At 36.8% G+C, this 14653-nt stretch overlaps 2 protein-coding genes across 8 annotated transcripts in view; both read left to right on the top strand.

Moving 5' to 3' along the window:
- elna (elastin a) overlaps positions 1-3449 on the top strand; it is a 64403-nt gene extending 60954 nt beyond the window's left edge. For 5 of the 7 annotated variants that reach the window (XM_058799550.1, XM_058799552.1, XM_058799553.1 and 2 more), the window contains 3 exons: positions 428-460; positions 895-951; positions 1422-3448. In XM_058799550.1, coding sequence (XP_058655533.1) covers positions 428-460; positions 895-951; positions 1422-1468 — 137 coding nt within the window. In that variant the 3' untranslated portion in view covers positions 1469-3448. Of the gene's footprint in view, positions 1-427; positions 461-894; positions 952-1421 lie in introns of all 7 variants that reach the window. The other 2 variants (XM_058799557.1, XM_058799554.1) reach the window with 2 other exon arrangements.
- A 219-nt stretch (positions 3450-3668) lies between these two features.
- Positions 3669-14653, top strand: part of limk1a (LIM domain kinase 1a) — a 62468-nt gene continuing 51483 nt past the window's right edge. The window contains exon 1 of the mRNA XM_058799558.1: positions 3669-4566. Coding sequence (XP_058655541.1) covers positions 4509-4566 — 58 coding nt within the window. The 5' untranslated portion in view covers positions 3669-4508. The remainder of the gene's footprint in view (positions 4567-14653) is intronic.

The following is a 14653-nucleotide window of genomic DNA, read 5'->3' on the forward strand; positions in this document are numbered from 1 at the left end:
AGCTGAAAAGCATCACTGATCACTATGGAAAAACACGTTGACTGCTGAAATCCGCTCGCTATGAAAAGCGTCGGCTTGAAGTGCAAATATCATGCAAAGTGTATTTGCATTCTGACTGTAATGTGAGTCTAGGTGCTTGCTAATACTCACACTCAAGCTGCTGTCATACCACACGCTATTATGTGTTAGTTATTACATAATCACAACATAGAGCTGCTTGGTGGGTTTATTATTATTTCCGTCCAGATGCTCTTGGTCACAGCTGGTCATAAATCTCCTGCTGGAACAAACAGTAATCCTAACGCTGTCTGTTGGCTTACAGTTCCTATTGGCATCTATTTCACACAGTTATTCTTCACTTTACTTAATTAGACACAACGCCACATTTCTCTCAGTCATAATAATGCAATGATTTCTTGTGTTTTAGGGGGATATGGAGCAGGACTGTCACCACAACAAGGTAAACGCTCTTAAAACCCTCACAACATCACTGGAAGATGCGGTCTCCTTAAATACATAATTAAACTAATGAAGAATCTCCCAAGTTGCTAATTGAAACTAAAACAAATATCATAAAGGTGGTCCACATAATTCAGACACTGTATTCCAAACACTCTGAGATCATACAATAGCTTTGTGTATTCATTTAAAATATGGGGTGTCTTCAGGAGAAATAACTGTAAATCAGTTCTGAAACTGTACTGCTAACTTTTTTGATGGTGCATATGAATAAAGCATAAGATTACCAGTATTAACACATCCAGCATTACATTTATATTTACTGCATGCATTTTGGTAGACTTTTTTTTAACCAATGCAATTTATATTGCAATCAAGGTACAGATTTGATCAGTTCTTGTTTAATGTGTATTTCATGTGTACTTCTTTCCTCAGCCAAAGCAGCCAAATATGGAGGTGGACTGACAGGATTCCTGGGAGCAGGTTATCGAGGTACGAGATTAATCCTGCCACCACATAATCACAGATTTCTCATAATCATTTCTGATGTCCTCAACTAAACGTCCTGATCCTAAATCACACCAAACACTGGCCTATTTCTTCTGAAGTTTGGATTTACATGAACATATGCAAGTTTATAAAACAGAGGACATCATAAAGTAGTCGAGATGCTCTGGAGGATCTTTCCGCATTGAGTTCAGACTTCAGATTTCTGATGGATAAAATCAGTTCCATTTTTTTTCTTTTTTGTCTTGTTGAACTTCATGAATTTAGTGTATTGAATTTAATTCAGTGTGCTGTCATTTCACATTTCAAGGGATAGTTCACCCAAAAATGAAAACTGTCATCACCCTCAAGCCGTTTCAAACACAACTGACTTTCATTCATCTTCATTCACACAAACGAAGAGATTTGTTGTATTTAATGTATGATGAGGTGGTGTCTGTGGTGTTGTTCTGCAGGTGGAGCCGGCTGCCAAGGAAAATACTGCGGGAGAAGGAGAAAGTAAAGGATCTCTTGAGATGTGAAGTGACCTCAAGAAACATGGTGCTACTGCATGCTCTAGAATGTACTTTTGATACTCAAACAAACAATCCCAACATGCACAAGTGTTATGTTTTGTACTGATAATAAGTATTTGTAACAAATCCAAATGCAGATCCCCAAACCGTCTAGTGTTTTGTGAAAATTCCAATTCTAATGGCACATTCCATCACGTTACTGTTTCCTAGTGTAGGGTTGATTAGCTGGCAATGCTGTTGTGTAACTGTAAACGTTTTAACCACCGACCTCTTATTCGTGGACGTTTCTGAGACCATCCGAAGCTCTTTTGCTCAGTCGCAGTCACGATCTGGCGCTCTAGACTCTTTCATATCTTCCAGCGTCCTCGCCGACTCGTGAGTGAAAGCGTCCTGTCATTCTGTCATTCTGCTGATTAAACTCTGGGTTGAAATACTTCACATCTGGCTGTGCTTCAGCTCATGGGTTTGCCTGTTATTTTGACCCTTCAGCAGCTTTCTGTGCAGATGGGCCTTACGATTACAGTGCTTTATGGGTGACTCTCACACACACAAAAAGAAATTATATTTTGCATAAAGAAAATTAAGCCTGTTTTAGGAGCACAGATTCTGTTTCAATTAATCACATTTTCCACCAAAATTCTAATGCTTTTGGTGCTTTTACTTTTTTCCTTTCTTATTATTTGTAATAATGAATTATTCTCATTACTGTAATACAAAAAAAGTGTTTTATTTAAAGGCAGTAATACTTTCATGATGTATAAATACGTTTATAGTGAATTTATTTCTAACATTATTTTCATTTTCTTCATGAAAATATAATTTCCTTTTATTTCCTGCGATGAAACGTGACCCGTGACATGTTTTGTGAGACTCACCCCCTCTAGATGATTTAGGCTTTCATGAAGCATCAGTGAGTGTCTTCAATTCGAATCTGATCTCCTGATTTGAGATGCTTGAAAAACAGGCCGCAATAATATGCCTGCAAATGCGTATTGTGGATGGCAGAACGTCTGACAGCGACAGCATGTGGCTCAATTGCAGCATTCATTCTTGCATATTGTGTGAAGTATGAAGAGCTTTGCTCCGATTATGCTGAGAGTAGAAGTGAAAGACAGCTTATGTCTAATATCAATCATCTGTTTTGGTATCTATCCGGTAAAGGGAACAAACTGAAAGTAACTCTGTAAAATAGTAATCATAGTTCTGACTTGTACATTATGTATGTTTAAACCTGGAAGATTAAAAGATGTGCTTATGTTTTTCCCTGGACCTGGGGACTGCAGGTGCTTCCATCATTTGACCAAGAATGTGTTTCTTTATCGCTGTGTATTCACATAGAATTAGTTTATATATACATATAAAATATATATATGTATATCATACGCTTACCGTAGGTTGGATCATGTAACAACAGGTTCATTTGCCTTATGTTGTTTGTTTTGTACCATTTGAACTTGACATGTTGACCAATTATCGAGTTTGTACACATCATATGACAATAACTTCTTTGTTTTAAATAGCTTCTGCAATGTAGTCACTGTGGAACTTGCAAAACTGTGTGTGATATTTTAAGATGTGTGTTTGTGTGTGTGTGTGTGTAGGTGATGTTTGTAAATCTCCTCAATGTGTGCGTGCGTGCGTGTGTCCCGAAAGCCTCACTAGCCAATGTATTATCAAACATATAATGTGTCAGTTTTTGCTATACTTGGTTGATACTGTTTTTCGATCCATCTGGAGAGACACTTTATCATGTATTAATGTACCTGGTGCTGTATTTGACCTGCCTGTGAGCCCTACCAGGTCTTCTCTATTGTGCCGTGGGATTTCCATCTTATTTAATTAAAGGGGCGGGGCTGTTGCACTTTTTCCACAACCTATATTCTGACTAGTTCCCGGAAATCCCGGCATTTTACCTGCTCTAGTGAAAAATTAAATAAAATATTTTAAATAATTAAAAACTGCGTTCTTGGTGTGCATGATTGCATAAGATGATAAACACACACCGTGAATGTGAATGTTGGCTCATGTCTTTAAGCTGTTCTGAGATCACTGTAAACCACAGCTTCATGTGGCTTATTGCATTAATAAAACAATTACCACACACAGATTTCATAAAATAAACACACAGCAACAGTAATACTGAAATAATGAGGTCACAGGGGTGTGTTTACAGAGTATTTTACAACGGTGTCCAAAGAGGCTCCGCCATTTCTAATCAATTTCATATTCTAATTTATAAAATAACATGCCAAACAACCAGTGCTGGGAAGGTTGTGTGAAAATATTCAGAATTAACCCCTTTTGTAATTGTTAACATTTTAACAAATTACAGTTACATTTATTTTGTAATTAAATTACCTAATTCTGTTACATGTAACTACTCCCCAACACTGTATACAGCATAAACAAACAAACAACAACAAAAACATCTAAAAATGTGTGTTCATTAAATCTCTAAACGGGTGCTACATTCTTTCAATGAAGTCTATTTACTCTTTTGTTTTTAAATATGACATTTTCCCAGACAAAAATAAAATAATTGTAACTTCCAATTAAATATATATTAACAAAAACATATGGATATGGTCATTATTGTCCTTTGAAAGCGCTCTTATCAAACTGTACTTCCTTTTCTTTTAATCGGCGTCACAAAGTATGCATATAAACATGACCTCACTCCAGAGAGACAGCGCGAGCGCGAGCGCATGCGCGCCCGTGTTTTCCAGGGACGGTGTTCATTTGGCCCGGTTTCTCGGTTTCTGTCTGGAGGAATCCTACTATGGCAACGGCTCGGGAAGCGCCCAGGCGCGTAATTTACACCGAAAGCTTCGCAATCCGCAGTTCGCCAGCGGACTCCCGCCTACTAACCGACTCAAAGCCGTCAGCTAATCAGACAGCAGCGTGACGCGACGCGACGCGTGTAATATTCATGAGGCGAGGCGAGCCTTTGCCGTAGTAGCGCAGTTCCAGCGCCGCGTTTCTCCAGCGTGTCTGACCGCAGAGGGGAGCTTCTGTCGCGGCGCGTGAATGAGGTTGATGCTGCTCTGCTGCTCCTGGAAGGACGAACGCATGGGAGAGGAGGAAGGTTAGTGTGTCTTGTGTATGCTGCTGCTGCTGATGATGATGATCCGCATCTTCTGCAGGGCTCGTGAGGATGCTGGTGCGGTCTGCGCAACGAACAGCGTCTGCTCTCAGTGCTGTGTTGTGTTGCTATAGCGTGACCTGTGAAGAAGCACATGTGTGCTCACTGCTGCTGCAATATTGCGGGAAACATTCACTCATTAGGACTATCCCGTTCACTTGTGTTCACTTCAGCAGCTGTCTGATTTAAAGAGGGAAGGTCTGAGCTGGATGGGTTTTACTGGTGCATACCATTATCATGTACCAATACCTTGTTTATGGATGTGTACCATGGTTTTTAGCACGTCACAAAGTATTTCCAGGTTTCCAGGTAAAAGCTTGCTGAAACTTCAGTCTGTCTGTTGAGGGTCTTAAAGAAGACACAAGTAATCATTTAGGCTAAATCTATTAGTACAAGTCTATTGACTTGAATGACTGGAAAAGTCATAGAAAAGTTCTGGAAATTCATGTGCCAGAAAGTCTGGGAATGTACAATGGCACGGTGATACGACATACTATAGTATCATAATGACATGCTGTTCCAAAAGACTTGTTAAAAACGTATTACAGTGTTACATGTCCAAAGTGCCATGTTAGTATTTTGTTTATATTTTGCATATTTAATGTGATGTTATTCTGGAAAATGACACACTGCTCTTCCTGTATCCATCTGCCCTCATGTTAGGTTATGTACTCATGTAAATGCGTGTGTGGTTTTACAGGGAACTTTTTCTGAATGTGTGTGTGTGTGTGTGAGTGTGTGCGTGTTTTTGTGAAAAGTCAGGACATAGATGTGTATAATGACGAGGGTATGGCAGGTATTACAAGCTGAAGGTGACATCTCAGGACATTGACCCATGTCCCCACTTTTCAAAACGCTTATAAATCACTCAGAATGAGGTTTTTTTGGGGAAAGTTGAAATGCACAGTCTCCTGTAAGGGGTAGGTTTAGGTGTAGGGTTGGTGTAGGACAATAGCACATACAGTAAGTACAGTATAACAACCATTACACCTATGGAGAGTCCCCACTTTTCACAAAAACAAACATGTGTGTGTGCTCTGGTTTGGGTGGTTTTTGGGTATACAAATTTGTATATTAACATGGGTATGACAGAGGTATTACCAAGTGAAGGTGGTTTATGAGGACACTGCCTGTGTCCCCATAATTCAAAAGGCTTAAAAACATACTAAATTGTGTTTTTTTTTAAGGGTTGGGTTGGTATAGGGCGATAGAAAATAGTTTGTACAGTAGAAAAACCATTATGCCTATAATAAGAGTTCCCATAAACCACCAATACCAAAGTGTGTGTGTGTGTGTGTGTGTGTGTTACAGACACATGGATCTGTCAGATGCCACACGTCCTTCACAGTCCATACACACCTCCGGTTTATACATGAATCACACTCATGCAGAGAGCAGATCACTAAGAGACGCACAATTTCACTCATGATGAATATAAGACAGTTTCACTGCACACAAGCTCTTCATTATGCCACAGACCAGAATCTCACACAAACCATAGAGAAAGAGAACGGATGCTGTGTTAGACACAACTCCATCACATAAAGACTATGGACATTTGTTGTTATAATCATTTATTTAGGCCTTGAGTGTTTATTCGACTGGGTTTTGGAAGCTCTGCTATAGTGATCAGTGTTTTTCCATTAAAAGTTGGCTGAGTTTGTCAGCGAAGCCTTTTTCAGCTGCTCGTGATCATGTTGATTGTGAATGAACTACAGCGAAGCTTCTCCTGCTCAGTCTGATTCCTGATTATTCACCACATCATATCATGTTCCTGTGGAAAAGATCTGCTATTCAGTATTAACAGCATTATAAAGAAATGCATACGCTGAAGACTGACACTCCTCACCTACAATCCCCCATGAAGCATGTTTGAAGTTTGTTCAGTGTTATTAAAGGGCGCCATTATGGAAAATTCTATTTTACACGGTGTTTGAACATAAATGTGTGTTGGCAGTGTGTGTACACAACCACCCTATAATGATAAAAATCCACCTGCTCCTTTTTTAATCCCCATAAATCATGAGTGAGCCGCACACAATCCGCCATGTTTAACTTCACGCTAGAGCATTTACGTAAAAGCAGCATTCAAGTAAGAAATGTCTTCTTATTAAAGCTTCAGAAGTTTTTCAATCAAGAGCAGTGAGTGATTTTCTGTTTTTATTTTATTGTTTGGTTCATATTAACAGTGTAGGCAGCAGTGTACTGTATTAGGCTTGCTGCAATAGACGGTTTTGGCGGTGATACCGGTGTTAAGACTTTACACTTTGTGTGTAAGTTATTTGTTATTTTATATTAGGCATAGCCCTATAGAATGGTGTATTTTGATTCATTTTGTTAATAAAAATTCTATGATTTATATATAGGCTAAGTTGAGTTTGAAGTTGTGTTTTGTTGTTGTTTGAATTAACGCCGAATTGATGCTAGTTCGAAAGTGAAAGTAAAATGCGCACCCTGCTTTTGCAAGCTATTTAAAAGCGAGGGAAAGCAAGAAAAAGTGGGAACCCAAACGGTGATCCCGGCATTACCGGTGTTGTTACACGTAGAGATGGGTGATATGGGCTTTAAAGTAGCCTATATCACAATATTTCTGGTATTTATTGCGATAACGATATCAATGACGATAATTCAGGGAATCCTGTTTCTTTTAAAAGTATACTTTTAAAAGAAACAGGATTCCCTGAATTATCGTCATTGATATCGTTATCGATATTATAGTATTATCTTTCCTATTTTTACCCAAAATAGGGTGTTGTGAGCATTACTGAGTACACACGTTTAATTCATACTTGAAGCCGGAGGGCGCTCTTGCGCAGAAACTCCACATATGCATCGCAGAAGTAGTATTACTGATGATGCTCCATGAAGATATCCAGTTATCGCTGAATAAAGCGCACAACAGAGATAGAGAAATTTTAACTAATGAATCTTGAAGACAATAAACATACGATTGCACAAAATATAGGCTATGGTTTATCTGTATTCTTCAATCTTGGGTATTTTTATAAGGAAAGTATATTTATAATGCAATGCTAATCAACATGGCCTTTATCACTGTGTTTAATACTATCATTCTGTAATATGAAACCACAAAAAGAAGTTATTTCAAACACTATGTTATTAAGTTAATTTGGAAAAAAAGCATGTCAATAAATTATAACTTTGTTGGACAACAGGTTTGTAAACAGGCTCATAGTCATGCAAAACTGTATCGCACACATGCTACTGTACTACATTTATTCAGACCGATTTTTGTGCACTATACAGCCCTAACCAAACCAGTTACAGATTGTAAAAGGAGTTCAAGCTCCTCATTTAGCGATATAGGCTACTCCTCCTAGGGTTGTAATGGTACGATAATCATCTCAGAAAATATAACGGTTTCACGGTATCACGGTATATATTAAACAATAATTCTTATCAGTAACAATGACTCTTAAAAGAATAAGAACAAGTTATTTGAGTGAACAAATCATTTATTACAACAAACTTGAAACCATTTTAATGAAAGTATTGAAGTCTCCCTTCTGAAAAAAAAATAATGTCATTTCATTTAAAAAAATTGATTAAAAAAGAAAGCTATACACCTATGGAATTAGATTTGTGCCAAATAAAATGAATGTAATTTTTCAAGAAACGTATGAAAATATCAATTGAAACTGAATAAAATGTCTTTGAAACTAAAAAATAAATAAATTACAGGCAAAATCTTTGACCTCGTTTTTAATACACTGCAGGTTTTGTAACTGTTTTCTCATCTTTCGTTCGTTGATCTGTACTTACAAATGCACTTCCAGAGTTTTCATTTACGATTCTGAAGTTTTCGTTCGCCATTCTGGCACAAATCTCTCGTGGGGGCGGGGTTAACAGCGGTGTGTTCTCATTGGCTACTGAGTTTTTGATTGACAGCTTCTTGACCTGGAAGCGTCTGTGTTAGAGGCTTCCTATTTCATTTTAATGATATAAAGTTAGGAGTTTTGTTTTTGAATTCAATCTGTATTCATCTGTTGCTACTACTCTGTCAACATAAGCTTTTAGGAGCACGAGAAAACGCGAGAGAAAAAGGTCATATTGAGGTTTAATTATTAAAGTAGCCTACTGTAATACTGGAAATATTGTATAATGTCCAGTGTTCTCTTATTATATGTGTTTATTGCTCTTGATTCTTTTGCATTATAGGGTCTAATTAGGTTGAGCTGTTAAATTTGAAATATAATACTATCCTGTGATATTCAGACGTCAAGAAATTCTCACTCCAACCAGGCAATCAAGCTCATTTTATTACATATCCCACACAATGTTCTTGCTGCCTATTGTTTTCATGATGCTGTTCATTTTGTTTAGTTATTTTATTTAGTTAACAACATCATCATCTAACATTTAAAATTGGAAATACATTTCATCAACTTTCAAGTGTGACTTTTATAAACCAGTTGAATGAATGTAAATGAAAATATGAATTAATTCAAATAAATTGACATTCTTTATTGTCACTATAGCATATACACAAGTATCAAAGTGAAAGTCTTGGATGCAATTATGTTGTGACGAAAGACCAGAATCCACAAAACACTAACTGCATAGTATACATAATGCACAGTACTATTATAATTTACATTACCACACAAAATGCACAAGAACATAACATACAGAATGTTTAAAATTCATATGTTTTAAACACTGCAATGATCCTTTCAACAGTTCCTGTTACAGTACAAGTTACAAAACAGTGAATGAGTATGTAATGTACTGGAGTGCAATATCAGTCTTTACAGGGATAGTCCACGCCAAAAAAAGAAAATTCTTTCATTTACTCACCTTCATGCTATTCCAGATGTATATAACTTTCTTTCTTGACACAAAGATTTTTAAGAAAATAATCCATCTCTGAGAATCCACATAACACAAGTGAACTGTAACCCATGCACATTTGACAGTTGAGTGGAAGCGATTATTAATAGTCAAAAGTTTATATTATTAGTGTTTTTCTTATCTGTTGTTTCACTTCAAAAGATACTGATTTAAAAACTAAGGTCAGATGGATTACGGTCATGGTCGCTGTGTGTGGTTTTTAAAGCATCTTTAGGACTCACAGAGATTAATTATTTGCCTAAAAATCTTAACTTGTGTTTACCTGTCCAGTAGAAAGAAAGTACAGTAATATGCATTTGAGACAGCATGAGGGTGAGTAAAATTAAAAATATATATATTTTTATTTTTGAACTATCCCCTTAACAATCATATGCTGTTGGTATGCCAATCCAAGATCAGCATAGACTAATAAGAATAAAGTGCAACCTCTTGTGTACTTGTGAACAGTGTTTGTTTTATCTAGAGCTCCAAAGAAGTAAAAATATTTGCATAATATCAGGTGCCTGAAGATCAAGATCCCAGTCATTCAAAGGTGATGTGTCTGAACACAATAAGACTCTTGTCTGATGAGGGCAGTGGATCTCTGGTGCTATCACTACATCCTCTGGGTCAGCATCAGAAGTTCATGGAAGAGTTGCTCTTCTCTCTGGAAACAGAGAAAGGACATGTATCATAGTCTAACAATACAAACTGCTTTGAACTCCCATGGCACATTTCAAACTTAAAATATTTCAAACAAATAAATACACAATATAATTATTTAATATATATTAGTATTAACTTGGTACTAAAATACCTCAAAGTTATGTACCATTAATCATCTGTAATACCGCTGTGTAACCATTAGATGGCTCTGTATAGCCCTATATAATCATGACTGTGTATACCCTAGTTGCTGGAAACTGTTTTCAGTCATAATTATTTGCATGTATTAGGTTTTGCATTTGGATATATATTTAGGCATTATTTGTCAAAGTTTGTTTGTTTTTCCCCCGAAATGTTCATCTGAAGTGACTATTTTTCATTAACAGAAAAAGCATGGTAAAAAGGCTTACATTGCTAAAGTTGACAGCGCAGTGATTGACAGCGCGCTTGTAAAATAGCATTGGTTATTATCAGATAGAGTAAATTTAGTACTGTACACTCTATGTGCTGGGGGAAAATATGAACTAATCGAAGCAAATATGATCTAATTGAAGACTGTAACTGTGTGTAGATAACCAGGTCCTGTGATTGGACTAAATCAAGCCAACTTACCATGAGTAACATTATCCTGATAACGACGATGATTGATGATCATGATGATTATATCATTCATCTGTGCTATTCCTAAGATATCATCTCATCAATGTAGTGTAGCAGCAGAAAAATACTGATAAAATAATAATAAAAAATCTTTATATATCATTTTATATCATTAAAATGAAATAGGAAGCCGCTAACAGACACTCACATCCACACAGGCGCAACGATACTGACGCCTTCACTTCCAGGTCAAGAAGCTGTCAATCAAAAACTCAGTAGCCAATGAAAACACACCGCTGTTAGACCCGCCCCCACGAGAGATTTGTGCCAGAATGGCGAACGAAAACTTCAGAATCGTAAACGAAAACTTTAGAAGTGTAAATGAAAACTTTAGAAGCGTAAATGAAAACTCTGGAAGTGCATTTGTAAGTACAGATCAACGAATGAAAGATGAGAAAACAGTTGCAAAACATGCAGTGTATTAAAAACGAGGTCAAAGATTTTGCCTGTAATTTATTTATTTTTTAGTTTCAAAGACATTTTATTCAGTTTCAACTGATATTTTCATACGTTTCTTTAAAAATTACATTCATTTTATTTGGCACAAATCTAATTCCATATACACCTTATGTATATCTATATCACACTTTAACATTTTATTTAATGTTTTAAAATGTTATCAAATAAAAATTCAACAACTTTGGCAAAGTTCTGCACAACAGAGGTATACTAAGCTAAAACATGGACAAACATTATATTCCTTAAAAATAATGTTTAAAGCTGCATTCTTGCCTCTTTGTCGCCATCTCTGTTTGAAAACCTGGAATTGCAGCTCTGTGCGGAATTATCTTCCGTGCGCGGGGTTGTGATCCGGTGCTCTGGCACGGCTCCAGCGCGGATGAATCTAATGTTTTGAGGTGAATGTGTGGCAGTCAGTCACCGCACCGGTGTGGATACTGTACTCAGGAATCACAGATTCTAGCTAAGTCTTGGAATATATGACCCAAATAAGAATTTTCACCGTATATTGTCATCTGAACAAGTAAGTAACAAGTCTGCCGCGTTTGTTCTGACCAACTGAGGAAAAAAGCATTACAATAAATCACGCTACCAAAGGTGATTAAATCTAAAGATCGGTTAGCTCATATCACATCTAACCGTGCAAATTATTATTATTGTTATACTTTATTCTCAAATTATTAATGTTAACAACATCAGCATTGCGTGACTATGAGTATAGTGTGTATATAGCATGTCGATTTCAATTTCTGTGCAGTCTAATATCTAATTGTCATACCATTTGAATTTCATATTAAGAAATTCTTTTAACCCAAAAAGCAAATTATGCTCCCTTCAAACTGGTTTTCTTTAAAATCTGTAATCAGAAGCACATTTAAAACTGAAATATAATTTAATTTCATTCACATGTGTTTCATAAACACATAATCCTTTCTGGATTACAATCCGCCATCAAAATGATACATTTAATTATTCCAGCTGCTGTGAGAAAAGGCTATAAACGATCCGTCACCTGCAGGATCCTCACGTGTGATAGCCTACTAGCCGGGACAACTTCTTTGTGTTTACAGACGTGACATAATGACGCAGTGCCATGCTCGAATTTCCCGTGAAAACCTACCCGTACTACTCAAATTAGAAAACATTATTATATGCTAAGCGTTGTGAATCGGGCTAAAGTAAGGTGATAGTTTTGAACAATGGCTGGTTATGTAATTGCTCAAATATTGATTTCGGATAATTTTTAACCACAAAAAGTTACGGACTGCAGCTTCAAATAAATTAATTATTACAAAGAATATTATTATTGTTGTTATAACTTTAAAGTACATTTTGTGTCATAATTTCAAGTTAAATCGAACTTTTATTTTGACGGGTTGTAGCGGACCTTTGAGTTTGAGTGTATTTGACAATGGTTTTGACAACTAGGAAATGTTTAAGTTTTCTGTCAGCTCTGGTGATGTTCATGTTTATGTAGATGCTGAAAACACCATTAGTGTCATGCGTACTTCAGTATGTAGTAGATAAAACAGTGCCACTCAGAGACATGCAGAAACAAGCATATTATTTATAGCAGTATCTGTGTGCTTCGCAGACGCATATCATATACTTTTGATTTATCCATCCATCAGATTGCGTGTTTTACGCGACATCCTCATTATAGGCCTTCTGTATATTCCATGTTCACGGCTGCACCAGGACTCCTTCCGCATCACGGAAATCATACGGCCTTAATGTATAACTTTTTATTAATGCGACACACCTTCATCTGCACAGAGGGATGGTGTCCAAAGTATTCCCATACTGCAGATATTAACTTTTTTTTTTTTTCGGCGGGGATGGAGATTAGATATATCTCTCTGTCATTTTCTCCGCTGTATGTGCAAGTAGCCAAGTGAATTCAGTGTGAAGCAGCCGAGCGGAAATAAATTGTATATGCGTGGGTGAGATTTTTTTTCATTCATTTTTTTTTTAAACCATAGATATGCAAATGTTTACGTTATGATAACCGTGCACATTCAAACCGTGATAAACCGTCATACCAGTATATCATTACAACCCTAACTCCTCCTCAATTTCACGTCCACCCGTTGCTCCGCACTGTCGCACATAGAAATATATCAACGACTTTATCGTTAATATCGCGGGAAGCAGAGCCAGGCGAAAGTATAAATCCCGTTTCACACGCCGATTAACCGGTGGGGAAATTTCCTCACTGTCACAATCCTAAACTGTATATTACACTGCCGCCATACAGATCTAATACAAACATGTGATTTCTTTCCCAGCTGTTTAACTTCACAGACATAATCGACAGTATTTTTGTAACTTATGTGTGTTTAACATAAACTTCATAGTTTAAGCGCACTAAGACACGAAAGAGCACTTAGTTTAGTACTCACATGCCTTGCTTTAAAATGCATGATTTCAGTGTGATAGACATGGCAATCAAAACCAAACAGATGTTTTTTGGCAGAGTATCTGAGGTCGGAGCTGTAAAGGTGGAGCATCAGGAGGCAGGGTTCATCAGCTCATTTGCATTTAAAGAGACATGCACGAAAACAGCCTGTTTCTGTTTCCACTCAAAATAGGCATTTTCTAAATGATATAATAAATGATCTGTGGGGTATTTTGAGCTGAAACTTCTCAAACACATTCTGGGGACACCTGAGACTTATATGACATCTTGTAAAAAGGGGCATAATGGGTCTCTTATAAGGTGACTCAGCGTCTGCATCAGTTTTGTTTCTCCATGCATGTTTACAGTGTGGTTGTTGTTGGCATGTTGAGTTGATCTGTGTTTGTAAGAACAGAAACAAAATTGATTTTCATGTTGATGTAATTAGTATGAATAATTTATGAACTATGGATTGTTCAGTCAAATGAGGTTTCCAGTGTTTTTATGTAATTTAAAGTGGCAGCACTGCCACACATTCGGCTGCCGACTGCACTAAGCTGCATGACGTACGTCCAGCTCTGTAGTGTCTGGATATTAGTATTAACAATGTGCCTCTGTTGCTCACGTGTAGTTCTGTTGATGAAGCTTTATTCAGGCTAGAATTTTTCACATTAGAATTTTTAACAGTGGCCGTGAAAGGGAAATACATAACTTAAATACACAAGAGATAACAACGAAATTCTGTTAAAGGGACCGTTCACCCGAACCTGTCAAATCCTTTACTCACCCTCAAATTCCTCCAAACCTGTTTTTCTTCTGTTGAACACAAAAGATATTTTGAAGAATGTGTGTAACCAAACAGTTGACAGATTCCATTGACTTCCATTAGTGGAAAAGAGAAAGAAGTTGAATATAAGAATATTAGGGAAATACCATATATTGTTCAGACTAATTCATCATTTAATATTTAAGCATTTTGAAATGATCAGCATTGGC

Source organism: Onychostoma macrolepis, chromosome 15, assembly GCF_012432095.1.
Source record: "Onychostoma macrolepis isolate SWU-2019 chromosome 15, ASM1243209v1, whole genome shotgun sequence".
Lineage (NCBI taxonomy): Eukaryota > Metazoa > Chordata > Actinopteri > Cypriniformes > Cyprinidae > Onychostoma > Onychostoma macrolepis.